This window comes from Crotalus tigris, unplaced genomic scaffold (genome assembly GCF_016545835.1).
Source record: "Crotalus tigris isolate CLP2741 ecotype Arizona unplaced genomic scaffold, ASM1654583v1 scf7180000020347.5012614909:4044961, whole genome shotgun sequence".
Classification (NCBI taxonomy): domain Eukaryota; kingdom Metazoa; phylum Chordata; class Lepidosauria; order Squamata; family Viperidae; genus Crotalus; species Crotalus tigris.
Window position 1 is genome coordinate 538,350 of NW_024097978.1, and position 27,827 is coordinate 566,176.

General features: G+C 39.5%; 1 protein-coding gene across 4 annotated transcripts in view; it reads right to left on the reverse strand.

Annotated features, from left to right (window-relative positions):
• The window catches only part of MFAP5 (microfibril associated protein 5), a 103,022-nt gene that overhangs the window by 53,943 nt on the left and 21,252 nt on the right, over positions 1 to 27,827 (reverse strand). For 3 of the 4 annotated variants that reach the window (XM_039366643.1, XM_039366642.1, XM_039366639.1), the window contains exons 3-6: positions 26,016 to 26,054; positions 24,712 to 24,750; positions 23,916 to 23,942; positions 5,582 to 5,669 (exon numbers count right to left, since the gene is read on the reverse strand). In XM_039366643.1, coding sequence (XP_039222577.1) covers positions 5,582 to 5,669; positions 23,916 to 23,942; positions 24,712 to 24,750; positions 26,016 to 26,054 — 193 coding nt within the window. The remainder of the gene's footprint in view (positions 1 to 5,581; positions 5,670 to 23,915; positions 23,943 to 24,711; positions 24,751 to 26,015; positions 26,055 to 27,827) is intronic. The other variant, XM_039366640.1, reaches the window with a different exon arrangement.

Genomic DNA, 27,827 nt, shown 5'->3' on the forward strand with positions numbered 1-27,827 from the left:
CCAGCAACTTTTCAAAGGCTTATGGAACGGACAGTGGGGGACATGAAGTTGATAGAGGTGTTGGTCTATTTAGATGACATCATTGTCTTTGGGGAGACACTTGAGTAGCATGAGGAGCGTTTAGAGAAGTTATTGACAAGGCTCCAGGAGGAAGGGCTGAAATTGTTATTAGAAAAATGTCAATTTTATCAGCCATCTGTCACCTATTTAGGGCATGTCGTTTTGGCCGAGGGAGTGGCAACGGATCCCGTTAAACTTGAGGCTGTGATTTCTTGGCCTAGACCCCAGAGTGTCGCTGAATTGCGGTCGTTTATGGGGTTTTGTTCATACTATCGGAGATTTGTGGAAGGGTTTGCTAAGATAGCTTGCCCGCTTAATGAATTGTTAAAAAATGAGGAGATAGATAACACAGTGGGTCGTTTAAATCAAATACATAACACTAGGGGACCCAGGAAGTCACGAGAATCTATTCAGGCAGAATGGACTGAGCGTTGTGAACAGGCTTTTGACCAGCTGAAGCAAAGGCTTACGAACATCCCAGCCTTGGCTTATGCCGACCCCAATCGGCTGTATGAATTACATGTAGATGTCAGTCGGGATGGCCTTGGGGGGTGTTATATCAGGAGCATGATCAACGTTTAAAGCCCATCGCATATATCAGTAGGGGTTTAACCCCCGTGGAAAAGAATTATCCCACCCATAAGCTGGAGTTTTTGGCACTCAAGTGGGCGGTTGTGGATGAGGGATTATTTGTATGGGGCCGAGTTTGAAGTTAAAATGGACAATAATCCACTTACATATTTACTCACCACTGCTAAACTTGATGCCACAGGCATCGGTGGCTGGCTGCCCTATCTGGGTTTAGGTTGTGTTTAAAATATCATCCAGGTGTGGGGAACATCGATGCAGATGCTTTGTCAAGGAGGCCCCAGGGTCCAGGAGTAGGCACTAGGGAGTGGGTACAATTGTCCCCTGATGGTATCCAAGCACTGTATCGAGGGGTTGGGCATCGAGCTAGGGGAGCAATTGGGGCTGAATCAATGGGGGTTACCATCACAGGTGTCCCCAAATTATACTGCAATCCTATTCAGATCAAAGGGGAGAGTAGGTTTGCCCTGACTAAGAAAGATCTGTGGAGGGACCAGGTGGAAGATCCCCTCTGTGGTTTGGTCAGAAGAGCTCTAAGAGGTGGTCAGCGGGAGGCTCTATTCACCAATGTACCCAGAGGAGCACGAGTGTTGCACAAGGAGTGGGACCACCTACAGTTTCAAGATGGAGTAATTTATCGAAGGGGCTTCTCAGATGGGCTTGAAGAAAAGTGGCAACTCTTGCTCCCAGAGAAACATAGAGGAGCAGTACTGATGGCACTCCACGATGAGCATGGGCACTTGGGGCCAGAAAAGACTTTTAATTTAGTAGTGGATCAGTTCTACTGGCCCTGCATGAAGAAGGAAGTTGGGGATTATTGTGGATCTTGTCTGCGTTGTAGTCAGAGAAAAACTCTGCCATCTAGAACTGCACCAATTTACAGAATCATGGCCCCTTGGACTTGGTCTGCATTGATTTCCTTTCCTTAGAACCAGATGCCAGTGGACAAGGAAATGCATTGGTCGTGACCGATCACTTTACTTGCTATGCCCAGGCCTTCCCAACGAAAGATTAGCGCGCTGTTACAGTGGCCAAAGTATTAATGGAGAAATTCTTTGTACACTACAGGCTACCTCAGCGCATACATTCTGACTTGGGGAGGGATTTTGAAAGTAGGCTGGTCAAGCAACTGCTGGGCTTGTTGGGTATTCAGAAGTCCCGCACCACCCCGTACCACCCACAAGATGATTCGCAGCCTGAGAGATTTAACCGCACTCTCTTGGATATGTTGGGAACTCTCACTGAAGTGCAAAAACAGCATTGGACCCAACATGTCTCCACCGTCGTGCATGCACAAGAAGTGACATTACCGGGTATTCCCCATATCGCCTAATGTTTGGCAGGAAAGCTTGCCTGCTGGTGGAACTGGCTTTTGGTACCTCAATGGACAAGACATCTTTTAAGTCTCACCTTAATTATGTGGATAGGTTGAGGAGAAGCTTAAAGGGGCTTATGAAAAAGCCACAGAGGCCGCAGGGGTCTGGGAACGGTGTAACAAGAGGAATTATGATCTGAGAGTAAGGGTCCAGGATTTACAGTTTGGGGACCGAGTGCTGTTAAGAAATTTGGGCCCCACTGGGAGGCACAAATTGGCCAATTGGTGGGGCTCCCAGTTGTATGTGGTTACTGAGAAACTGCCGGGGTTGCCAGTATACCGAATATGACGGGAGGGGAGCACAGGATCTTCAAAAGTATGGCACGAGAACCATCTATTGCCCTTACATGAGGCAGTACAAGCTACCCAGCCAATTCCTGTAGATGAGCCCTGTATAGTGGGAAGGGGAGTGGGAACCAGGGCAAAACCCACCTCATCTCTAGAGAAGGAAGTAGAAGATTCTGAAGAAGAAGAGGGGGATATGGATTGGTTATGGTTATCAGGGGACATGGGGAGTGTGTCCCAGGCTGTGGGTAGTGAGGTGGAATTAGAACAGCCAGGGTCCGACAGCTTGGAATCTGTGCCTAGAATTTGTGAACAGGAGGGGACTCCCCAGAGAGTTGAGGCTAGAGATCAGTCTGGGGAATGGCCAGAACAGGATGGAGCATTGCCCCCAGATATTGTAGAGCCAGGGGAATGGTTGGAGGTGGATCCAGCTACTCCACAGGGTCGGCAATCACCAGTGTCAGAGGCGGAGTTGCCAGTCCTGGGTAACTCCGGGGATGGGGAGTCGCCAGAGGATGGCGCCCATGATACTGTTGAACCTAAGTTGCAGAGACCGAGGCTGGTGATACACCCGGTGAAGAGGTTGACATATGATGCACTAGGACACAGTGTAGAGAAAAAGTGATGCCCGCTCCTGATAATATAGATGCCGAGTAGGAAAGCTACCTATTCTTTGGGGGACCAAAGAAATTATTAGGTGGGGGGAGTGTGTAGCGAAGCTGTCTGAGAGTGTTTGCAGGAGCTTGGTTGGGAAGGGAGAGATTGGGACAGCTGCTGCTGGCTTTGGGTGTGGCCAGCATGGCTGGAGGAGAAGATAGAAAAGAGAAGGAGAGGAGAGACGGAGAGGCCGGTTGCAGTTCATTAGGTGAAGGTAAAGGGACTGGAAGTTTCATTTGTTTTGTTCATAATGAGGATATTTTAAACAGGCTAGAGGGGGAGAAAGAATGGAGTTTTATGGCTTCCTTCATGAGGAGGATATCTCAGATGGAGGCAAGAGAGAGATTGTGTGGAGAGGAGTTGGCAGAGACTCCTAGCCTCAGATTTTAACAATAAAGATAAAGGAGGGGAGAGCTTTGACGCTGAAACCTGATTGAAGGAGAAGCAACAGAAAGAGAGGAGAGACTGGTGGTGGTTTTAGCTGCTGCGAAGCCTGGAAACTATTTGGACTGTGACTATCACTGCTGCTACAGGTTCTAAGACATTGTGGGGGAGTTGCCCTGGGGGACAAGCTATTGCTACAGCACACTGACTGTTGTTGTTTCTATTACTGTCTGGATCCGGGGGGTTTCCTCCATCCCACTTGACTCTGAATGATCGCTGAGGAATCTCTTATTTCTGCTGCTTTATCGGCCTTGGGCTATTGGATATCATCGTAGCATTGACTATTGTGACTGGTTACTTTTGTTCCTGGAAGGCCCCCCCCCCAGACGATAAGAGCCTGTTACCTACTAATTTTGCATGGGCTCCGGCTGGAAGGGACATCTTATCATTGCTAGATAACACTACTGCAGGGTTAGACAAAGGGAGACGGGGCTGGGAGGGCCTGGGTTTTGTGGCCTCTGAGGAGGTAACGCTACATCCGCACCACAGGTTATCTCTCAAATTAACCCCCCAAACCCCCAATCTGCAACAACTCCTAACCCTGATGATCCTGTGACAAAGAGGTTAAAGCAAGAACTGATTAATGATCAATGGTTTAAGAACAATCAAAGCATCCTGACCTATAGGGATGGGTTGGCTTACAAGGGGGGGAAATTATATCTGCCTGAATCACTCAGACTCCAAGCGCTCCAGCATAACCATGATGTAAAACAGGCTGGTCACTTTGATTACTTGAAAACGCTGCACTTAATTCAGAGGCAATTTTGGTGATCAGGCAGAAAGAAAGATGTAGAGAGGTACGTAAAAAGCTGCACAGTTTGTGGTACCATGAAAAGAATTCCAGGGAAGCCCCCTGGACTATTGCAGCCTGTTGCGGACCCTTCCCAACTCTGGGAAGAGATTGCTATGGACTTTATTGTTGAGTTACCTGAAAGCAGAGGAAATACAGTAATATGAACTGTGATTGATCTTTTTTCAAAGCAGGCTCATTTCATCACTTGCTCTGGCCTCCCGTCAGCCCAGAAATGGGCTAAGATGTTCCTTAAACACATTTACCAACTATATGGCATGTCAAAGCGTGTAATCTCTGATAGGGGGGTGCAATTTATTGCTAAATTCTGGAGAAACTTTCTGAAAATAATTGGCTCAATGCAAGAACTGTCATCGGCTTTTCATCCATCTATGAATGGAGTGGCTGAAAAAGCAAATGCAATGGTGGAACAATATCTTAGGTGCTATATGGATTACCAACAGATGAACTGGACTGACCTCCTCCCATTCACTGAAGTGGCATAGAACAACACTGTCCACAGTAGCACTGGTTTCATGCCTGTTCCTGTTGGAAGAAATTGTTTCCAAGAGTTCTGCTTTCTTAAGATGTGGGATTGAAGTGGGTCCTTACAGAAATCTTTGCCTTGAAGTTCTTTTAATTGGTTTCATCTATTGAAACCATGACATTGGGGTGGGAATTGCAACTTGTAACTTTGTAGCCTGAGGGAAGGAAATTTAGTCTTGGGTTTACCTTTGTATGTGCCGATATCTTGTTTCCTAAATAAAATGTTCTTTAAGGAAGAAACCTTTGCCTTGAAGTTTTTTTAAATGATTTCATCTGTCAGAACCATGACATTTATAACAATTCACCTAGGGTTACAGGCTCAGTAAAGGAAATATATTCAGCTATTTTTAATTTTTTAAAAAAATCCCAAGATAATTAAAAATCAACTTTATATTCAGAGCTTTGGATGGTTGTGTGCGTGTGTGTGTGTGTGTGTGTGAAGATATAGTTAATATGTCACCCATCTTAACTGCTGAAAAAATGAACAATCTGAAGTTTGGAGTGTGGGGGATAGCAAATCTTTAAGATTTATATCTGCAGAAAATGTCTTTATGAAAATGGACGACCAGTTCTATCTAAGTGCTTTTTAAAATGGTATATGTTTTGGAGAAGAAATTACAGTGACAATTCTTCATATATTTTTATCACTAATAGCTTTTTAATTTTACCTATCAACAATATCCCATTAACTCTTTCTTATTACCTCACTACTTTGTTCTTAGAAATTAACAATATTCAGATCCACTAATTTGGCAAAATTACCATGCAACAGAAATAGCCTCAACCCCAATTTTCATTTTTTCTTAACAAATAATAAGCTTAGATTTTTCTCTTACCTGGTGACACACAAATAACTGATGCATTGCTTCACAGGTTTGTGAACAGAGTACAGACGTGTGCAAGGAAATTGCTCTTCACGGCATCCTGGGAGCAAACCACAGTTCCAAATAAATGATCTCAATTGCATAAAAATACTTCAAAAGTGGTTGCCAGATAATATTACAATCACATTAAATATTTGCAATCCATCATGTTTTAAAAAACCTGGAACTAATTTACACAAGTATGATTTGCATTTGCACACTGAAATTGTAACCTGTTACTTAAAATGAACAAAAGTTTATTTTTTAAAAAAAATGAACAAATACTGAGTGGAGGCATCTTCAAAAAGGGGAAAAATGGATCCAGGAAACTACAAACCAAGCAGCATGATATCAGTACCTGGGAAGATACTGGAAAAGATAATCAAACAATGGATCTATGAACACCTAGAAACAATCAAAGCTATTAATAGAAGTCAACAGAACTAAACAAACAAGAACAACAAATATGATTGGGGATGGAACTAAAGCATATGATGAATGGTTGCATGAACATGGTGTGTGTAGTCTAACAAAGAGAAGGATTAGGAATGACATGATAGCAATCTTACAATATTTGAGGGGCTATCACAGAGGGGATTATCTCCAAAGCATTCCTGATAGTGAGAACAATTAATCAGTGGAATATCTTGCCTCCAGATGTTGTGACTGCTCCATCACTGGAGGTTTTTAAGAAGAGATTGGATAGCTATTTGTCTGGAATTATATAAAGTCTCCTGCTTAAACAAGGTGTTGAACTAAAAGACTTCCAAGTTCTCCTCCAACTCTATTATTCTCTAATTCTGTAAAATTGATATTCAAAATATTATTCTACAGCGAAATTGTTTATCTGCAAGGATATTGTATTTTTAGATAACAGAGAATGTACATCAAATTTTAATGATTTTTAACAGAATCTTGCTTGCATGAGAAATCAATGCACTTGTGCAATAGTTGGAGCAGTCTCTGGCATTGTTTTTGTTTACTAATGGAATAAAACAGTCCTGAGGCCATTGACATGTAGTCCATATCTGTTGGAATATTCATGAGCAGGAAGAGTTATGTGGTAACTCAGTCAGCCAATGTGAAGAAAGTGCTACTGAGTCTGTGCAAAGGGTATTGAATTAGGAGCTGGATTTCCAGTCTCAGGTTTGTCTCTGTATCTCTCTGTAAGAAGTCTTCATTTGTGCTATGTTGCTGTAAAGAAGAATGTATGGTATTGTAAATATTTTTATATGAATATAAAGAAGTTATTTTGAATCAGCTAAATGCAGTCAACTGTGAGAGCTTCTGATTTATTTTTTCACCAATAGAGAAATTAAAATTCTCTAACAGGTTATAGGCCCAGAGCTTACTAAGGACTGCATTATAATTTAAAGCTGGAAGAAATTGCCTGTGTTTAGAAAGTATAAGAACAAGGCAGAATAAGCAGAATGGCTGCAATGGAATTTAAGGAAAGCTGTGTGCCTCATTTAGGCCAGAATAATTACATTATATGGGCTGCTAAAATGGAATGTTTGCTCAAAACAAAAGAGCTGTGGTATATCATAGAAAATCCACCACAAGTATTTGCAGCTGCTGACCAGAAGAATCATGATCAAGCAATGGCTTATCTCATCTTGAATTTAGATGAGGAACAATTTCTAAATGTTGCAAATTTAAAGACTGCAAAGGAAATTTGGTTGAAGTTGAGAGCTGTGCACATGAATGTTTCTGCATGCAATATAGTGCAATTGTCAAGAAAACTGTACAGGGCCTGTTTGCAACCATGTGAATCTGTGGAACAGCATTTAAATAAAATGCAAAGTTTATTTTTGGACTTAGAACAACGTGGGATTAAATTCCTTGAGTCCCAGAAGATTTTATTGGTGTTGAACAGTTTAGATAAAACCTGGAACACAGTTTCTGCCATATTTGAGTGTAAAGAAGAGCAAGACTTAAATTTTGAGGCTTTAAAGGCATGTTTGCTTGATGAATAAGAAAAGCACCATTTTAGAAGCAGCCACAAGGAGGTAAAATTCCTGAGGAGGGGGTCCAGACTGCAAGTCTCCAGAGGAGAAGAAACAAGCAGATCGGACCCGACCAAGTTGTAACAAAAGAAACATTTTGCAGGCAGAGAGCTAAGCAAGAAAAGAATTGCTACATTTGTGGAGCAAAGAGACATTTGAAAAGGAACTGTTTGCAAAGGAACTGTTTGCAGCGAAGGACATTTGTGCAACCAAAAGGGACTGATTTGCAAAAGGAACATTTTGGTGTTGCAAAGGTTTGCTATAGCAACAACAGAGACAAGTGGCTAATAGATAGTGGGGCAAGTCAAACAATTGTTAATGACTCTGAATTATTTTGCAGGTTTGTTCCAGTAGCACAAGAAGCTGTGGCTTTGATTTTTAATAAAAAAGTGGATCGGGTTTTTAAATCTCATATTATAAGGATCTCTTTACTTCGGGTTTGGAGGAAATATTATAAAAGTGAGTTTAAAATACCATTATGGGCTATACCTTGGCATGCGATAGAGGGGATAAGAAGAGGAGTTAAGATGGATAGTGTTTCTTATGCGCAATTACTCAGGTGGGATGGTAAAAATTGGCAGTTAAAATCTTTGGAAGATTTAGCACATGAAAATATTATATATTCATGGTTTCAGTATAGACAAATAGCTGATAGATGGAAGATAGATCGTAATGTGGGTCTGGTCAGAGAAGATGAAAATCTCTTTAAACAAGTAAAAGATCAAAGGCGAACTCACATTAAGAGAATTTATGGGGTGCTAGTAGAACTGGACTCAGAACAAGAACTAATTAAAGAATGTATGATTAAATGGGCACAAAATTTTGGTGAACCAGTTCTACTAGATACCTGGGAAACCATCTGGGTGAGGAATGTTAAATTTACACAAGCCCAGAACTTAAGGGAGAATTTTTACAAAATGTTTTACAGATGGCACCTTGATCCACAAAAAATGTCTCGTATGTATCCTGACTTACAGCCTAAATGTTGGAGATGTGGTTGTTTGGATGCTACTTATTATCATATTTGGTGGTCGTGTAAAAATATAAAAGTTTTTGGGATTAAGATATGGTGGAATATTCAAAGATTTTTTAGAAAGAGGGTAAAATTTACCCCACAATTGTTTTTGTTAGGTATTGTTACTGATTGTGATGCTAAGGAAGTTATATTGATGTTAAATTTGATTACGGCCGCTAGGCTGTTAGTAGGGCAATATTGGAAGAAGGAATCTTTGCCTACCTTGCAAGAGTGGTTTTTTAAAGTTTCTTATTTGGCGGAAATGGCAAAGATTTCGGCTTTCTTAAAGGAGCAATCGCAAGAGAAATTTTTTGCGGTATGGGAAAAATGGATAAATTTTATACAATATAAATTGGATATAAAAAATATCATTTAGCTTTCTAATAACTTGTATATAAACTTTAATATTTTATAGATTGTACTTTTTTATATCTCTTTTCTTTCTCTTTTCTTTTTTATTATCTCTTTTTCTTTCAAGTACTTTTTCTTTTTAATATGTATGTTTTTTTACATATATTTTATTGTTAATTATTTTATAAATTGTTTATGTAAGGTATTTAGATATATTTATGATTTATACTTTTTCAATTTTTTTAAGATTCTTAAAAATTTTAATTACCGTATTTTCCGGCGTATAAGACGACTTTCTAGGCCACAAAAACCTTCTTAAAAGTTGGGGGTCATCTTATACGCCAAGTTGTCTTATATGCCGGAAAATACCGGTATTATATTTTATTCCTTTACACATGTGGTTTGGTATATTACTCATCAAGTTTTCTCTCACCCCCCCCCCTCACTCAAAAAGAGTCCTTGATTGGTAGAGTGGCAGTGGGGAGAGCAATTAAACTCTAAGCTGTTTGTTTCAGCAATCCCTCCCTGCGGCTCACCTCTAGCAGGCTTGTGGTTTGCAGCTGCTTTTTGCTAACTTGAAGTCACAGGCTGGTAAATGCCTGTGGGTCTCAATCTGTCTCCTCGCTGCTTCGCTGGAGATCAGGGTGGGAGGGAAGGATTGGAGGGAGAGGGAGGAGGGAAAGGAGGCATGTGTGTGTTGTGTGTGTGTGCACGCACGTTTCTCCTCGCTGCTTTCTGAGCTGGGAAGGATTGGAGGGAGAGGGAAGAGGGAAAGGAGGCCACGCGCACGCACACACACGCTTTGCATTTTCCGAGCTGGAAATCGGGGTGGGAAGGAAGGATTGGAGGGAGAAAGGAGGCGTGTGTGCATGCGTGTGTGTGTGTGTGTGTGTGTTGTGTGTGTGTGTGCGCACGCTTCTCCTCGCTGCTTTCTGAGCTGGGAAGGATTGGAGGGAGAGGGAAGAGGGAATGATATTGATGCAGAAACAGTAATCAAGTCTTTCAAGAAGTGTGGCATATCAAATTCATTAGATGCAATGGAGGATGACTACTTGTGGCAAGATGAAGAGGAAGCTGAAGCTGAGACCACACCATCTGATACGGAATTCGATCCATATGATGACTGCCTTACAAATGTACCACAAGATGTCATTGCCTTACAAATGTACCACAAGATGTCATTGATTTTTATGATATCAGATGATGAACAGGATGATTTTGAAGGCTTTTAAAGGGAAACTGTCACGCAAGCAAAACCTGTAAAAATAGCTTGCAGTTATGATGGGCGTTGCTGACTCGCCAGGGACTTGCCCGGCACTTGCTCTTTCTATTGTTTTTTATCTTCCTCCTATCATCATCAGTTCAGTTTGGTTGACAGCTTAGAAAACAAACAGCATGGCAGCTCCCATGGTTTTATTGTCTTATCCTTCCTTTCAGCTTTAGAGTGAATTAGGAAAAGTTTAATCCACTTGCACTGTTTTATGTTTATATGTTTGATGACAGCCTTATGTTTATAAATGACAGTTTTTCTGCTAAGTACCTGCATGTCATAAGCATTTGAATTAAAATTACCATATTGAAATCAAATCTGATGTTTTTTAATTTTTATTTGGTGTGCGTTGGAAGAGGGGTAGTCTTATACGGTGAGTATAGCCCAAACTCTATATTTTAACTGGAAAAGTTGGGGGTCGTCTTATACGCCCAGTCGTCTTATACGCTGGAAAGATACGCGTACTGATGATATCTCACCCCTTCAGCTCTGGGAAGGCCGGGGGAATGGAGAGGGAGGGTTGGGGTGGGTTAGGGTTGTTTTTTTGTTTTTTTTGTTTTTTGTAAAAATATCTAAAAATTTTCAATAAAAAAAAAAGAAGCTGTGGCTTTGGCAAATGGCCAGAAAGCAAAAGTCATTGGAAGAGGCGATGTAAAAATTCCATATTTGGAATCAAAGTTTACCAATGTGCTTTGTGTACCTGAGATGGAACATAATTTGTTAAGTGTGTCTAATTTAGACAAACAAAGTTTTGAGATCATTTTTGTAAATGGGAAGTGTTTCATCAAAAGGAATGGGAATATTTCTGCAGAAGGCATAAAGGAAGATAATCTATATGTATTGCAGGGACAAAAGGTTCAATGTTCCCATATATTTAAGAATGTTGCAGAGCATGATTCATGTGTTCATCTTCTACATACAAGACATGGCCATGCAAGCTTTAAAGTTTTGCAGAAAATGCAAGATTGTGCAGAAGGGCTAAATTTGAAGCGATGCAAAACATATTTGGACTGTGCAGTATGCAAAGCATCGAAGTCAAAGGCATTCCCAGTTAGTAAATGTAGCACAAGACAAACAAAAAAAGTTCTAGAGCTAGTCCATGCAGATCTGGTGGGACCTATGCAAGCCAGTTTGGGAGTAGCAAAATATGCACTGGTAATTGTTGATGATTATAGCAGGTATAGCTACTTGCTTAGAGGTAAGACAGAGGTGCTACAACAATTCAAACAGTGGGTAAATTTTGTAGAGAGAAGGCACAGACAACAAGTGTGTCAGTTGCAAACTGACAGAGGTACTGAATTTATGTCAACTAAATTCCAACTATGGTTGGGGCAGTTGGGGATAAGACACAGACGTACAAATCCTTACACAGCAGCAGAGAACAGTGTAGCTGAAAGAAGGAATGGTGTTTTGCAAACAATGAAAGATTCATTATTAGAGGATTCTGGTATGAGTAGGTCATATTGGGGAGAAGCCATATTGACTGCCAATTATATAGTTAACAGGCTGTGGAGTTCCTCCATTAATAATACTCCATATGCCGCTCTATATGGGAGAAAGCCATCACTGGCACATTTGAGAATTTTTGGAAATACTGCATGGGTACATATTCTGAAGGCAATCAGAAGAAAGGTACAGCAAAAGGCAAGAAAGCTCAGGTATGTAGGCTATGAGCCAGGGTCAAAAGGATATCGCTTTAGCAATGGAAGTAAAAGAATTGTAATTTCAAGGTCTGCTAATTTTGCAGAACAAAATTGGGACAGAATTAATGCAAATTCTGGGTATGTCTCACTTAATGACAGTGATCTGTTTAATGGCAGTAACTCATCTAATGATGAAAAAATGATTATTGAAGATGTCAATGTTCAGGGAGGAGAAGCTGAACAAGACATGAAACCAGAAAGAATTAAGACACGGGAGCAGTTAATACCACATAGGTCAGAGCGATGTAACAAAGGAATTCTGCCTGACAGGTATTCTGCCAGCAAGGTAAAGGTTTGCAATGTGTGGTATGAGCCAAGAAGTTATAAAGAAGTGTTGGCATTACCAAAAGCTGAACAAGAAAAATGGAAGGAGGCCATGGATAAAGAGATGAAATCCATGGGAGACTATGAAGTATTTAAATCAGTGACTTTGCCACAGGAAACTAAAGCTGTGGGTTGTAAGTGGGTATATAAGAAAAAGGTATTGCCAAATAATGATGTACAGTATAAGGCCAGGTTAGTGGCACAAGGTTTTTCACAATTAAAGAATGTATTAAGTCAATAGGTCTGATGTCTCTTCCTGTTATGAAAGGAGGAGTGTTGGAATATTCATGAGCAGGAAGAGTCATGTGGTAACTCAGTCAGCCAATGTGAAGAAAGTGCTACTGAGTCTGTGCAAAGGGTATTGAGTTAGGAGCTGGATTTCCAGTCTCAGGTTTGTCTCTGTATCTCTCTGTAAGAAGTCTTCATTTATGCTATGTTGCTGTAAAGAAGAATGTATGGTATTGTAAATATTTTTATATGAATATAAAGAAGTTATTTTGAATCAGCTAAATGCAGTCAACTGTGAGAGTTTCTGATTTATTTTTTCACCAATAGAGAAATTAAAATCCTCTAACAATATCTCTTGACACAGGATAATGATGATGTTAACTGGCACTGGTCTTAGTAATTCCACAGGTATTCTATCAATACCTGGGGCTTTCCAGTTAGGCAATTTCCCCCTGGCCTGAAAAACATATTTTTTCAGGATGTTTGGTTCTTTATTATCTTGATGGTAAGTCAAACTGCTATGAAGTCTTTCCATATATTCTTTCCAACTGTTCTTGATCTTCTGCTGGTCAATTAATATATTTCCATTGTGGTCTTTAACAGTTCCATTCTGTGCTGAAATGCTGGATCGCATCATTTTCACTACAGCAAATGTGACCTTAATCACATTTCTATTAACTTTTTCCAGATGTTGACACTGCTCTCCCACTGCCTATTTTTGTCTTTCCTGGCTTCATGTTGGAAAATTACATTCAGTTTTTTAACTTGATCCTTATTGGTTTGGCTATCCTTCAGTGAACAACTATTTTGATAGTGTCATCAGATAGCCACCTCTTTGTTCTCTTTGGCCTTTGCTTGAGTTACATAAATATAAAAAAGGTGGGATAACAATTTAATAATAATAATTTCAGCACTGCAAGACTGACAGAAGAGAAGACAATTGCATATCATATTTAAATTGCTTTTGAGGGATATAGAATAGAATAGAATAGAATAGAATAGAATAGAATAGAATAGAATAGAATAGAATAGAATAGAATAGAATGGGACCCTGGAGGTTGCTTCTCTCTTTGAATAGTTTCCAACTGCAGTTTCTTGTCCTGCCTTCTGGTGCTTTGGAGAATAATTTGACCCCGCTCTTCTTTGTGGCAGCCCCTCAAATATTGGAATACTGCTATCATGTCACCCCTAGTACTTCTTTTCTCTAGACTAGCCAAATCCAAATCCTCCAACTGTTCTTCATATGTTTTAGTCTCCAGGCCTTTGATATCTTAGTTGATGTTCTTTGAAGTTTTTTCAAAGTATATATATATATATATATATATATATATATATATATATATATATATGTAGGTCTTTGGTTGTTCGGGTTTTCTCCCGTGTAAAATTGGAAGTGTCTTGGCGACGTTTCGACGAAGTCCCATTTGTCATCTTCAGGCTGGTTTTTTCAGCTTCGTGCTTCGCGGAGCAATGTGTAGTCTTAGCTGCTTCTTCCTTTTAACTGCCAGTGGGGGTATGAACTGATTGGGTGGGAGCTTGGCTGTGTTCTGATTGGGTGGAGGTGTGTTCTGATTGGTTAGGGGCTTGGCTGTGCTCTGATTGGCTGGGGGGTTGGCTGTGCTCTGATTGGCTGAGGAGTGTTCTGTTTGGTTGTGCTCAGGTTAGTCTGAGTTGCAGGGGGGTTTAAGATTTTGGGCTGCCTTGCTATTTTTTGGCTTCGCGTTCGTGGTCGTGCCTCATCTTCATGGAGGGTGTCAGTTTGCTTCATGTATGGATTGGAGGGGTTTAAAGTGGCTAATGATGCAGCTGTGGTCTGGCTTCTGGTTTGTGGTCGTGCCTCATCATCGGTGTGGCTTTGGGTTTGCTTTTTGCGTGGATGTGTGGTGGTGACATCCTGTGTGGTTTTTGTGAGTGTGGGTCTGGTATCATTTTTTGTGTTAGGGAGTCGTTTGTCAATAAGGGCGGGTTTCCAAATGGCTGGTAGGCGGGAGGTATCATCTCGCTTGTTCATGCTGTGTGGGCGTTTTTCTATCTCGATGGCTTCTCTGATTATTCTGTTATTAAAATGTTCACTTTTGGCAATGGTTCTGGTATTTTTAAAGTCAATTTCATGTCCTGTGGCTTTAAGGTGTTGGACCAGGGAAGATGTTGGTTCCTCTTTTTTGACTGAGTTCTTATGTTCTTCAATGCGTGCACTTATTCTTCTGTTGGTTTGTCCGATGTATGTGTTGGGACAAGCAGTGCATGGGATTTCATATACTCCTTGATTTTCTAATTCAATTTTATCTTTGGGGTTTCTAAGGATGGTGGATATTTTTCTGTTTGTGCAGAATGCTGTTTTGATGTTGTGTTTATGGAGGATCTTACTGATTCTGTCTGTGGTGCCTTTTATGTATGGGAGGAGGGCTTTGCCGTTTTCTTGTTCTTTGTCTTGGATTTTAGTGGGGGTTTCTTTTTGGATTAGGTTTGTAATCTTATTTCTTTGGAATCCATTGGATGTTAGTACATTGGTGAGAGTGTGTAGTTCAGTTTTTAGGTGTTGTTCGTCAGCTAAGCATTTTGTTCTGGAGATGAGTGTCTTGGCTACGGAGTTGATCTGTGCTGGGTGGTGGTGTGAGAGAGCGTGCAGATAGTGGTTTGTGTGTGTTTTCTTCTGGTAGTTCCCTTCCTGGATGTCTTAGTCTACAAGAAATCCAATGGCTCCCTAGGACACATCATCTACCAGAAGAAGACACACACAAACTGCTATCTGCACGCTCTCTCACACCACCACCCAGCACAGATCAACTCCGTAGCCAAGACACTCATCTCCAGAACAAAATGCTTAGCTGACAAACAACACCTAAAAACCGAACTACACACTCTCACCAATGTACTAACATCCAATGGATTCCAAAGAAATAAGATTACAAACCTAATCCAAAAAGAAACCCCCACTAAAATCCAAGACAAAGAACAAGAAAACGGCAAAGCCCTCCTCCCATACATAAAAGGCACCACAGACAGAATCAGTAAGATCCTCCATAAACACAACATCAAAACAGCATTCTGCACAAACAGAAAAATATCCACCATCCTTAGAAACCCCAAAGATAAAATTGAATTAGAAAATCAAGGAGTATACGAAATCCCATGCACCACTTGTCCCACCACATACATCGGACAAACCAACAGAAGAATAAGTGCACGCATTGAAGAACATAAGAACTCAGTCAAAAAAGAGGAACCAACATCTTCCCTGGTCCAACACCAACACCTTAAATCCACAGGACATGAAATTGACTTTAAAAATACCAGAACCATTGCCAAAAGTGAACATTTTAATAACAGAATAATCAGAGAAGCCATCGAGATAGAAAAACGCCCACACAGCATGAACAAGCGAGATGATACCTCCCGCCTACCAGCCATTTGGAAACCTGCCCTTATTGACAAACGACTCCCTAACCCCAAAATCTTAAACCCCTCTGCAACTCAGACTAACCTGAGCACAACCAAACAGAACACTCCCCCAGCCAATCAGAGCACAGCCAAGCCCCTAACCATTCAGAACACACCTCCACCCAATCAGAACACAGCCAAGCTCCCACCCAATCAGTTCATACCCCCACTGGCAGTTAAAAGAAAGAAACAGCTAAGACCACACATTGCTGCTCAAAGCACGAAGCTGAAAACACCAGCCTGAAGATGACGAATGGGACTTCGTCGAAACGTCGCCAAGACACTTCCAATTTTACGCGGGAGAAAACCCGAACAACCAAAGACCTACATACAAACACCCGCGAAAACTTCAGAAAACACACACACACACACACACACACACACACACACACACACACACAGATAGATAGTAGTATGGTGACCAAAATTGGTTGCAGTATTCCAGGTATGGTCTTACTAAGGTTTTGTAAAGTGATTTTTATTCTAAGCCTCTGTTTGTACAACCAAGGATTGTATTAGCTGTTTTGTCTGCTGCTGCACACTGATGGCTCATATTTAAGTGATCATTCACTAGGACTCCAAGGTCCCTCTCACAGTCACTATTTTTGAGCCAGTTTTCACCTAATCTGGACTTGTACCTTTGGTGTTTCTTGCCGAGGTATAAAACTTTGCTTTTATCCACATTAAATTCATTTTGTTGGATAGGGCCCATTGTTTAAGTCTCTCAAGATCTTTTTGAATCCTGAGCTTGTCTTCAGGCATCTTGGCTATTCCTGCCAGGTTAGTGTCATCTGCAAATTTGATTATTTCCCCTTCTATTCCCTCATCTAAGCCTTTTATGAAGATATTGAAGAGTCCTGGGCTTAAGACAGAACCTTGTGGTACCCCACTGCTTACTTCCCTCCATGTAGATGTAATATCATTAAGGACTACTTTTTGAGTATGGTTTGTCAGCCAGTTACAAATCCATATGATGGTGATGCTGTCTATCCCACATTTTTCTAGCTTACCAAGAAGTAGGTTGTGGTCTACCTTGTTGAATGCCTTGCTGAAGTCTAAGTATACTATATCCATAGCATTTCACTGGTCTACTAATTTAGTCACTTTTTCAAAAAAATGAAATAAGATTGGTTTGGCATGATCTGTTTTTAACAAACCCATGCTGGCTTTTAGTTTTAACTTTATTTGTTTCTAGATGTTTGCAGATCTGGTTTTTGAATATCTTTTCCAGTATCTTCCCAGGTATTGATGTCAGGGTAATTGGTCCTAATTTACTGGGTCTGTATTTTTTTTTCTCTTTTTTGAAGATGGGAACCACATCAGCTCTTTTCCAATCCTCAGGTAATTCCCCAGTGTTCCAGGATTTTTGAAATATATGGTGCAATGGTTCTGAGATAACATCTCCCAGTTCCTTCAGAACTCTGGGATGTAAACCATCAGGTACTTGTGATATATATTCCTCAAGATCAGATAGGTGTTCTCTAACCATTTTTTTGCTTATTTTAATTTTTATTTCTAGTCTGTCTTTTACACTTAGGTTTTTGGTAGGTTGGGTTATAATTTCTTTTTGCGTGAATACTGATGCAAAGAATAAGTTAAGCAGCTGTGCTTTCTCTCTCCTGCTTACTTTCTTGCCATCTACTCTACTGCTTCCTTGACTTTTTTCTTGTTATTTATATGTTGAAAGAAACTTTTTTTTATTATCTTTGACTTTTGTTGCAACTCTTTGTTCATTCTGAGCCTTAGCTTTCCTGACTTCATCTTTGTAGATTTGGACCATATGCTGGTATTCTGCCTTAGTTATGCGTCCCTCTTTCCATTTTTTGTACTTGTCCTTTTTGTCTTTCAGTTATCAGAGAGAACTTTGTGTAGCCATACTGATTTCTTCTTGGATTTCTTAGTTTTCTTTTTTAATGGTATTGTGCTGGACTGGGCTTTTAGGACCCTATTTTTCAGCATTTCCCATGCTTCTTGAGTTCTTTTCCCCTTTAGAATTTTTATCTATGGAATTCTTTTTAGTCTCTCTCTGAGTTTGTTAAAATCAGCTCTTTTAAAGTTTAAGACACTGGCTGTATTATGCTCTATTGCTTGTATTTGCATTATATTGAATTCCAGCATGATGTGGTCACTTTCCCCCAAGGTTCTGGCAATTTCAACTCCCTCTATCACTTCTTCTCTATTAGTAAGAATTAGGTCCAGTATAACTTTTTCTCTAGTTCCTTCCTCTACCTTCTGGATGACAAAGTTGTCAACTAGGTTGGTTAGGAACCAGTTTGAACTCCCACTTGCTACAGAGTTTGTCTCCCAGTTGATATCTGAGTAGTTAAACTCTCCCATTACTACTGTGGTATACTTCCTATATACATTTGTTAAATGGTTGGCAAAAAGTTCATCTGTTTCTTTTGATTGGTTGGGTAGCCTGTAATATACACTTATGGCAATGTCACTCTTCCCCCCTTTTATATTGACCCACATACATTCTAGAGGGGTTTTATCTGTGATCATGTGCATTTTTGTGGTTACAGTATGTAGTGATATCTTATATATAGTGCAACTCCACCTTCTCTTTTTGTAGATCTGTTTCTTTTGAACACTTTGTATCCATCCATCAGTACATTCCAGTCATGGGTTTCATCCCACCATGTTTCTGTAATGGCAACTATATCATACCTACCCTCATGCACTATTGCTTCTAGTTCACCCTGTTTGTTCCCCAAGTTTTGAGCATTTGTATATAAGCAATGAAGACTTTTATGCCTGCCCATGAGTATATTTCCTGTATCACCTATTGCTATCTGAATTTTTCTTTTTTCTCATCACTCCCTACCTAATTGTTTGATTTCTTTTCTTGGGATTTATGATTGGTTTTGGTTCTAGAGATTCTAAAGATTGTTCTCTGCCCCTCCCCTCAATTTTAAATTAAAGCCCTTCTGATGAGCTAGGCCAGTCTTTTTCTGAGTACATTTTTCCCTGTCTTCGTGAGGTGGCAGCCCATCCCTTGCCAAGAGTCCTTCATGTAGGTAATGCAGTCCATGGTCCAGAAAACCAAAGTTCTCTTGCTGACACCAACCCTTTAGCCAGTGGTTTATTTCTAGAATTCTTTTTTCCCTCAATGGGTGTTGACCTTTTGTTTGGAGTACTGATGAGGACACTATTTGTGCTCCTAGCTCCTTAACTTTATTGCTTAGCTGCTCATGATCTTACAATATTGTACTCAGTTTTTTTTGTTGTGTCATTCATCCCTATGTAAAGGAGGAGAAAAAGGTAGTAATCTGTAGGTCTAAATATTTGGTTAGGTTCTCAGCCACATCTTTGATTTTTGCTCCAGGAGACAACATAGCTCCCTAGATTGCATGTCTGGTCTGCAGATGGCTAGTTCTGCTCCTCTGATAATAGAATCGCCTATCACCAACACTTGCCTTCCTTTTTGGGAGGGTGCAGTCTGGGGTGCTTTTCTGTTTATCACAGATGTGTTTAATAATTTTTTTTTTAAAAAAAGAGATATTTGATGATGTCTCTTTTCTAGGTGTCTGCATGTTTTCTTTGAAGGGGAGGTTGTGGATCTGCCTATTTTCATGTAGGGGGAGAAATCAGTTGCTCAGTTTTAATGGGGCTGCTTCTGGATGGGTTAGATTGGGCAGTAGTGGTTTGATAGATGCATACTGCTTCTTTCTTTGATTATTATGTTTCCTTCTATGTGTGACATGTCTCCATTTGTCTTCTTCCAAGGGTTTATCTGCAGGGTCAAATCTTCTGGGAGTTATTTGCTCATTATTTAGTTTGATTTGGGTATAGTTTTTTTGCATAGGTTAGAATTTGGCTAGATCCTTTACTTTTTCTTCTAGTAGTTCACATAGTTTACATTTAGTACATGTATAATTTGGGTGTTTTGGGGGCATAAGCATATACATGGAACATATATTGCATACCACAATAGTAGTCACCTGTTCCATGAGTTTGTTTCTTTTTGCTGGTTCTTTTAAGGATTAAAAAAATTATGTAAAAGTAGGAGATTTTATCTCAATATATATTTGAAGAAAGAGAAAAAATAGTCTAAAAATATTTCCTTTCGGTAGTTCATTTAATGATGTGGAAGATTTTTCCAGTTTTTCAGAAGAAAATTTAACTTAAAAATTTAAAAATGTATTAATTCATTTAAAATTTTCAAAATTTAAAAGATTTAAAGTATAAAAATTTAAAATTTGAAAATCCCTCCTTTTTTGTTGATGGAGGTAGAGTGCTTTGCTCTTAGTCTTGTTTCTATCTTATGTGTTTTAGGTAATTATTCCTTTTTAAAAAATCCTTTTTTCTGCCTTTTTTCTGCTCATTTTTCTATCTTGTTATTTATTTAATTTGCTTACTATTATGTTTACTTAGTTTTATTTATCCTTTTCTTCGCTATATTTTTTAAATTTTTGAGCTCCAATTCCTCCCTACCATATTATTTATTTAAGATTTGCCTTATTTATTTGATTGATCTTTATTAATCCTGTACTTCCTTGATTTCTAATGTTCCACTCTTATCATGATTTGCCTATTTATTTATCTTTTATTTTCTGTTCTGTGCCTTGTATTTATTTTTATTCTCTACTGGGGTCTTCCCTTGCTGCCTATTGGGACCTCAGGCTTAATTTGTTGCCTTCATTTCCATCATTTGCTAACCCAGCCACTTGTCATTTTCTCCACCAGCTCCATTTTGTCTTTTGGTGCCTGGGTCTTTTCAGCCTTGTCTCTGCTCTGGTCAGTTCCTCCTGCTGTTCAGCTCTCCAGTTGTCTCAGCTCCGCTGTCTGGTCTGGTCTGCTCAACCTGCCACTCAGCTTTAGACAACAGAACTTTCTAACTCGAATGCTCCTCTGCTGCTGTGCTGCCCATGTCTGCTGCTGCAATTCTCCTCTCCACCAATTCTGCCACCACCAATTTCTCATAGCCACCAGTTCCCTTTGTTGAATGGGTTGCTCCAGGCCCTTTGTCCTCTGCCTCAGGCAGGCTGCTGGGAAGGGTTTCACCTTAGCTTCCACTCACTACTTCTTATCCTGCCCTCAAACACTTTGGACAATAAATCAGTTTTCCTGTGATATCCTTCAAGTATTGGAAGATGGCTATCATCACCCTTAAGCATACTCTTCTATAGGCTCAACATACCTAGTTCCCTTAGCTGTATCATCTTTGTTGCTCTTCTCTGCAGTCTTTCTAGGGCCTCAACATCTTTTTTGTATCATGATGACCAGAACAAGACACAGCATGCCAAGTGTGGCCTTATACTGTACTATATTACAGCTGCAGCACACTGCTGCATACTTCATACTTAAGTAGTTGTCCACTATGATAGCTAAATCCCTCACAGTTACTGCTATTGAGCCAGGTACCTTGTATTCTATACATGTGCATCTGGTTTTCCTGCCATTGTGTAGGACCTTACTTTCCTCACCACTGAATGTATCTTGTTAGCTAGGGTCCAATGCGCAAGATCTCAAGACCCCTCTGAATCTTCATTCTATCTTCCAAAGTGTTAACAATTCCCCCCAACTTGGTGTCATCTATACATTTGATGAGCTCTTCTGCTATCCCCACATCTATATCATAAATAATGTTGAAGAGCATTGTCCTCGAAACAGAACCTTAAGGTACCCCCCCCCGCCGCCGCATACTTCCCTCTATGTAGATGTGATTCCATTGACACATTGAGTGTGGTTGGTCAGCCAACTGTGAATCTATCTTATGATGGTACTATCTATCCCATACTGTTCTACCTTACCAAGAAATAGATTGTGACCTACTTTGTAAATGCCTTACTGAAGTCTAGATATAATACATCCACAGGATTTCACTCATTTAGTGACTTTATCAAAGGAGGCAATAAGATTTGTCTGGTGTGATCTGTTTTTAACAAACACATAACAAAACAAAACCCTTCTAGGAATCATCTTGTTCATTTCTAGGTGTTCCATTTTTTTCATCTTTTTAAAGATTAGACCCACATTAGCTCTTTTCCAATCCTCTCACAGATCTCCTGTGCTCCAAGATATTCCTTTTAGAAGATTTAATTCAGTGGTTCTGAAATCATATTTGCCAGCTTTTTCAGAACCTGAAATGTAAACCATCTGCTCCCAGTGATTTGAACTTGCCCAATGTGGATAAGTGTTCTTTTACCAATCCCTTGCCTATTTATATCTGCATTCCTATTCTGTATCCCATGATGCTGTTTTTGACAGGTTGGGCTATTTTTTCTTTTTGCGTGATGAGAGAGGCAAAAAAGGTATTAAGCAGTTCTGCCATTAATGGGTAGATCATTTTCTTGACTTTCTTCTTGTTCCTTACATATTGAAAAAAAAACCTTTTTGATATTTTTGGCATTTGTTGCAATTAATTCATTCTGGGCCTTAAGTTTCTTAAATTCATCCCTGCAGTTTTGGGCTATTTGCTAGTATTTTATTGTAGTTATGCACCTCTCTTTCTATGTTTTTATACTTGTCCTATTTGTTCCTCAGTTTGTTAGGAGCTGGGTGAAACCATGCTGGTTTTGTCTGGAGTCTCTTGGGTTTTTTTCTCTGTGGATTTTTTTTTGGGGGGGGAGACCTTTAATAGCTCATTTTTCAGAGTTTTCCATGCATCCTGAACTGTTTTTCTCACTAGAACAGCAGCCCCCAACCTTTTGGGCACCAGGGACCGCTTCCATGGAGAGAGGTTTTTCCATGGGCAGGAGACAGCATGGTTTCTTGTGCTGCTTCGCTTGTTTATGTGGCCTGTTCACTTGGAAGTCATGGACCAGTGCTGGTTCACAGACCAGGGGTTGGGGAGCCCTGCTCTAAAATTTCCCTCTATGTTATCCTTCCTAATCTCTCCCTGGTTCATAGAATCATAGGGCTGGAAAGGAACTTGGAGGTTTTCTAGTTCAAAGGTCCCCAACCTTTCTGGCTCCACAGACCAGCAGCAGGGTGGGTGCGATAGTTTTATGTACGCAGTCTAGATCTTGGGCATGCACAAATGAAGATTCACACACTCACCACTTGAGCAGCCTTGTTCCCAACAGGCTGCAGACTGGTAGCAGTCCACAGACTGGGGGTTGTGGACTCCTGTTCTAGTCCAACACACTGCCCAGGGCAGGAGACCTTATTATACTGAACCTCTCACCTCTTCCTTCTTATTTCTCCCTTCCTCATTGTCTGATTAGCTATAGTGAGATTTATCCTTTGTGTTTGAACCTATAAATTGCTCTCCTTCCCTATTCAGTTTTGCCCTTCAGATAAGCCTAGCCAGATGTTTTCCAAACATATTCCTCTTGTCCTTGTTAGGTATAGCCCATCCTCTGCTAGAAGCCCTTCTTGTTGGTAATGTATTTGTAATGTATCTGGAAAGAAGTGGCAAATTTTGTTCCAAACTAATTTTAGTGAGAGTAAATAAAACCTCACTCCCATCACCCCAAATTGATCCTACAGAGATATTGTTGCCATTCTTAACCATTCTTAGGCATCAGAACATGCTGCCCTTATTTTTATGTGTAATTTTATGTAACAAAAATATTATAAGTTTAGCTAGTAAATGATATGTTTCTTTTAGAAAAGGTAGATGAATTAAATGTTTGAATCACCACAAATTGTTTATAGAGTTTGTTCAAGAAACTGCCAAGAGTTACTTGTTGCGATGGGTGGCCATAAGAGATAAGCAGGCAGGCAGGCAGGTGAACAGACAGCAGACAGATAGACAGGCAGGCAGGCATGCAGACAGACAGGCAGGCAGGCAGGCAAGCAGGCAGACAGACAGACAGACAGACATATATAAGTAAATTTTCTTGTCTTCTAAACACCCAGAGGTTTTTTTTAATTCATTGAATTCTACTAAGCCTCCAAAAAGATGCAAATATCAAAAACATCAAAGGTAAGCTCTTGGTTGTAAAACTTCAGCTTTAGAAAAGAAATCATATGACTTTGATGGAAGAGAGATGGAAGAGAGTGGTAAAACTAAACTTACCAGGAGATGTTGTTGGACCACTGTCTACTGGACAAAAGAGGAAAAATTATAAAATTAAATTCATATTGATATAAAATTCAAATATGTCAGCTCATGAACCCAGTGGATGCATCCATAATATCACCAGCATTGGATCTCATTTTAAGGGAGACTAGACAGTTAAATCTAGAATCTCGCTTGCAACAGCTGGGCTATATATTATATTTTAAGTGATTTCACAGAATATTCAATGGTTACTATATTTGTATACCATAGAGATAACACATTCTAAAACTTTTAATTTCAAATGTGGAGATAACATTTCATGTTCAAAGTGCAAATTCATAACTTAAATGTGACTGGATGGGTTCCCCTGCTTTGTTCCTCTTCTCCCAGTAGACAACACCAGGCAGCAGGAAAGCGTCCTACAGTTATTCTTCCTTATTATGCACTGGGGCAGAGCAAAGTGAGAGTTGACAGGTTTAGGATAGGACAGCAGGTTTAACTACTGTATTTGTTAAAATTTGTTTCAGGTTCTGACTGATTAAAAGTGACAGATGCTATGGGATGGCAGTGTGGTGAAGTGGGAGGGAGCTTTAGCTTTTGCCTATTTTTCTGAGAAAAGTGGACAGCCATTTGTCTGGAATAGTATAGGGTCTCCTGCTTGTGCAGGGGGTTGGACTAGAACCCTTCCAACTCTGTTATTCTGTGATTCTGTTAATCTGCACACTTTGAAAAGTCATACATGTAGTAAATACAGTATGTGAGTCAGCCCGGATACTTACCATAGATATAGAAAAAAGTAGGAAGAACTCACCTAAGTCATTGCCTGGATCTGTGGGTGATTCCAGAGGCCCTGAAACAAGAGGCAATGGGCTTGGAGTAATCTGTTGCACAGTATGCAATAATGCAGCAGTGACAGCAATGTACATCTGACTAGTGTGTTAGCACATTTAGAGGTAAGTCATATGTGCTGATGAATTCTTATTCCCATTCTCATTTTGTTGCCCTTAGGAAAGCTCTACTTTTTTATTCTGAAATACATCTAGAAAATTCGTGCTTTTGTATTGCAAGTGACTTCTGGTCTGACTGAGAAAAATAGAATAAATAAAAACAACTTGAAAGCAAGGAATGAAAAGAAAAAAAAGAATGGAACAAGAATGGAATTGAGATCTTCTCCAAACCATGTTTGCCAAGATCCTTTGGAGGATGCTATGATATAAGCGATATAAAGATTTGTATTGCAAATATGCCTGGGGTGGGCTGCTGAAAAAATGGCATCAGCTCCCTCAGTCACCTCAATCACAATTTGTGAATAATAATTTATAAAAATGAAAAAGAGAGCAAAGCTTTTAATCACTTGAATCATTAAGCTATGTGGTGCAGTTACAAGAGGATAAAATGGATTAAGAAATGAATTATAAAACCTGGAGAGAAAAAATTAGATCATCCTCCAGCTAAGCCTGATTGAAATTAGAAATTTAGTATCAATTTTCAGCCAAAAAATTCCATTGATAAGGAAAAGCTTTCATCTTTAACAGTTTGACCAACTTCAGTTCACACTTCCAACTGTATGAACTGTAAGAAAAAGAATGGATAGTACAAGAAAATATAGAGAAGCTGCCCCTATGTCGAATTCACAGCTCTGAACAAAGCAATGGATTTACACTGAAGACCAAACCATAATTTTTCAGAATGAAGGACTCAGTGAATCAATTTTTAAAATATATTTCTCTCTCTCTCTCTCTTTCTCTCTCTCTCTCTCTCTCTCTCTCTCTCTCTCTCTCTCTGTATGTGTGTGTGTGTTTTTGAGGCAGTCTTAATTCCTGGTGACTGCCTAGATTAGTACCTGAAGTTTCCTTGGCAAAGTTTTTCAGAAATGGTTTGCCATTGCCTCTTTCCTAGGGCTGAGTTAGTGACTGGCTTATGATCACCCACCTAGGATTTGTGCCTACAGCAGGACTAGAAATCCTAGTCTCTGGATTTCTAGCCTGATGCCTTAGGCACTATATCACACTATATACATTATATGAAAGAGGATAATATGTAAGAAATTAGATCGGAATTTCCATACAGTTACACATTAACTTAAGCATTAGTACAAAACCAGTCAAAACGTACCTGCTGTTGTTTGAGCAACAACTCCCATCAAAAGCCACTCTAAAAAGAAAGAAGAAAAGTTATTTTCTGTTACAAAAAAGTCATGGTTTCTTTCCCCTACTTGTTGGGTGATGGAACTACATTTTCAGGCTGTTAGCCATAGTAATCCCATTGTTGGTTACCATTTTGTATAGTTTAACTTTTATGGTAAGCATTGGGGAGCTGCGAGGAGCAATATCTATTCAAAAATACCTAGAAAATATGATAGTTAAAGCTAGACGTGACATAGATGACTGGGTTGGATCGTATAATTTATTTTTCCTTTACATTAAAATATCTGTGAGCAGGAGGATGAGTTTGCTAATTTTATGAGGGGAAAGGCACAGTGGAAAGATACGTTAGTTTTCTCTACTCTTCGCTATTTGCAAAAGAAGGAAAATGGTCAAGTATTATGACCCCAAGATATAATGATGGCAAAAGACTTAATTTTCTTGTTGGTAAATGTTTGATGGCCATACACTTATGAGAGTAAATTTCTCTAATCAAAATCAGCACAATTCTATGTTAGATGATTCTGCTCATATTCTTCCAGTAGCTAAATTAATACTGAATATAAGCAGAGGAGGGAACAATCAGAAATTTTCATATTTGGCAGATAGAAACATGCTTGTAGCTTCTGAAGTGCTATAATTTCTTTGGACTATCTTCCAGTGTGCTTTTTTCCCAGCTCAAATGTCAAATCTAGACTTTTAAAAATAAACATTTATTAAAAACACCAAAGAACTCTCAGCTCTAAAACAACAACAATAACAACAACAAAATGGACTCAGCAAAGATGTCCTGGAAACTATTACTCCTCAGAAAAGCCATTTTGTTGGCCATGTGTGTAAGCACTACTCATCCTGTTTAGGGTGAAATTATAAAGCAGAATTCTATTTGAGAATTCAGGAATTGGCAAATACAAACCACAGCTATATACTGTTTTATATCAGTTTAATTTTCCTATATCCTTGAAGGAATAATTGAAGTTTTACTCAGTGATAAATCTAAGCATTTTTATTAGAAATTCCCAGCCTTCCAATGATTCCTTAGAAAAAAAATTTTTTAAATAAATATTACACTGAAAACTCATATACAGTTAATTTAAAGTAGGTCTATGAATTTAATCAGATTAATTTCCAAGACCATGCAGCATGAATGGTCTCAGAGGATTTACACATTATATTAAACCATGGTTTATTTACCATGATTTCTTGAATAACCTACCATTGGGATAACATGCTTGTTAGTGCATTAAACATGCTTTACAAATCACAATATCATGGTTCACACAAAATACTAAGCCATATCAAACAAGGCACATTATGACAAACATAACTTGTGAATCAGCCACAGTTATAATTTACAGATACAAGTTCACAGTCATACAGGACCCCAATTAGTGCCTGCTAGATTCCTTTTCCCTACAGAATCTGTTGGGAGAAATTAATGTGTATCACTTGCAAGATGCAAATAATACAGAGAGCTTTTTTCTTAAAATCTGAATAACTGCTGACTGTTTCATTTCAGTATTTAACAGAATAAATAGATAACTGATCATTCATTTGCACAGTACACTGAGGTGTTGGTGGCTTCTCTGGTTTTGTTTTGGTATGAACAAACACTCTTTAAGCTCACAATATCTAAGAAAGATCGGGGTTCTTGCAAGTAAGACTAAGACAGTGTTAATACTCTGCCTCCTTCACATTTTGTGCAGGGAAGTGGTGAGATGATATTACAGCCCACATGGATTTTCCAGTCTTTCAATCCATCATTTTTCCTATCACAGAAACT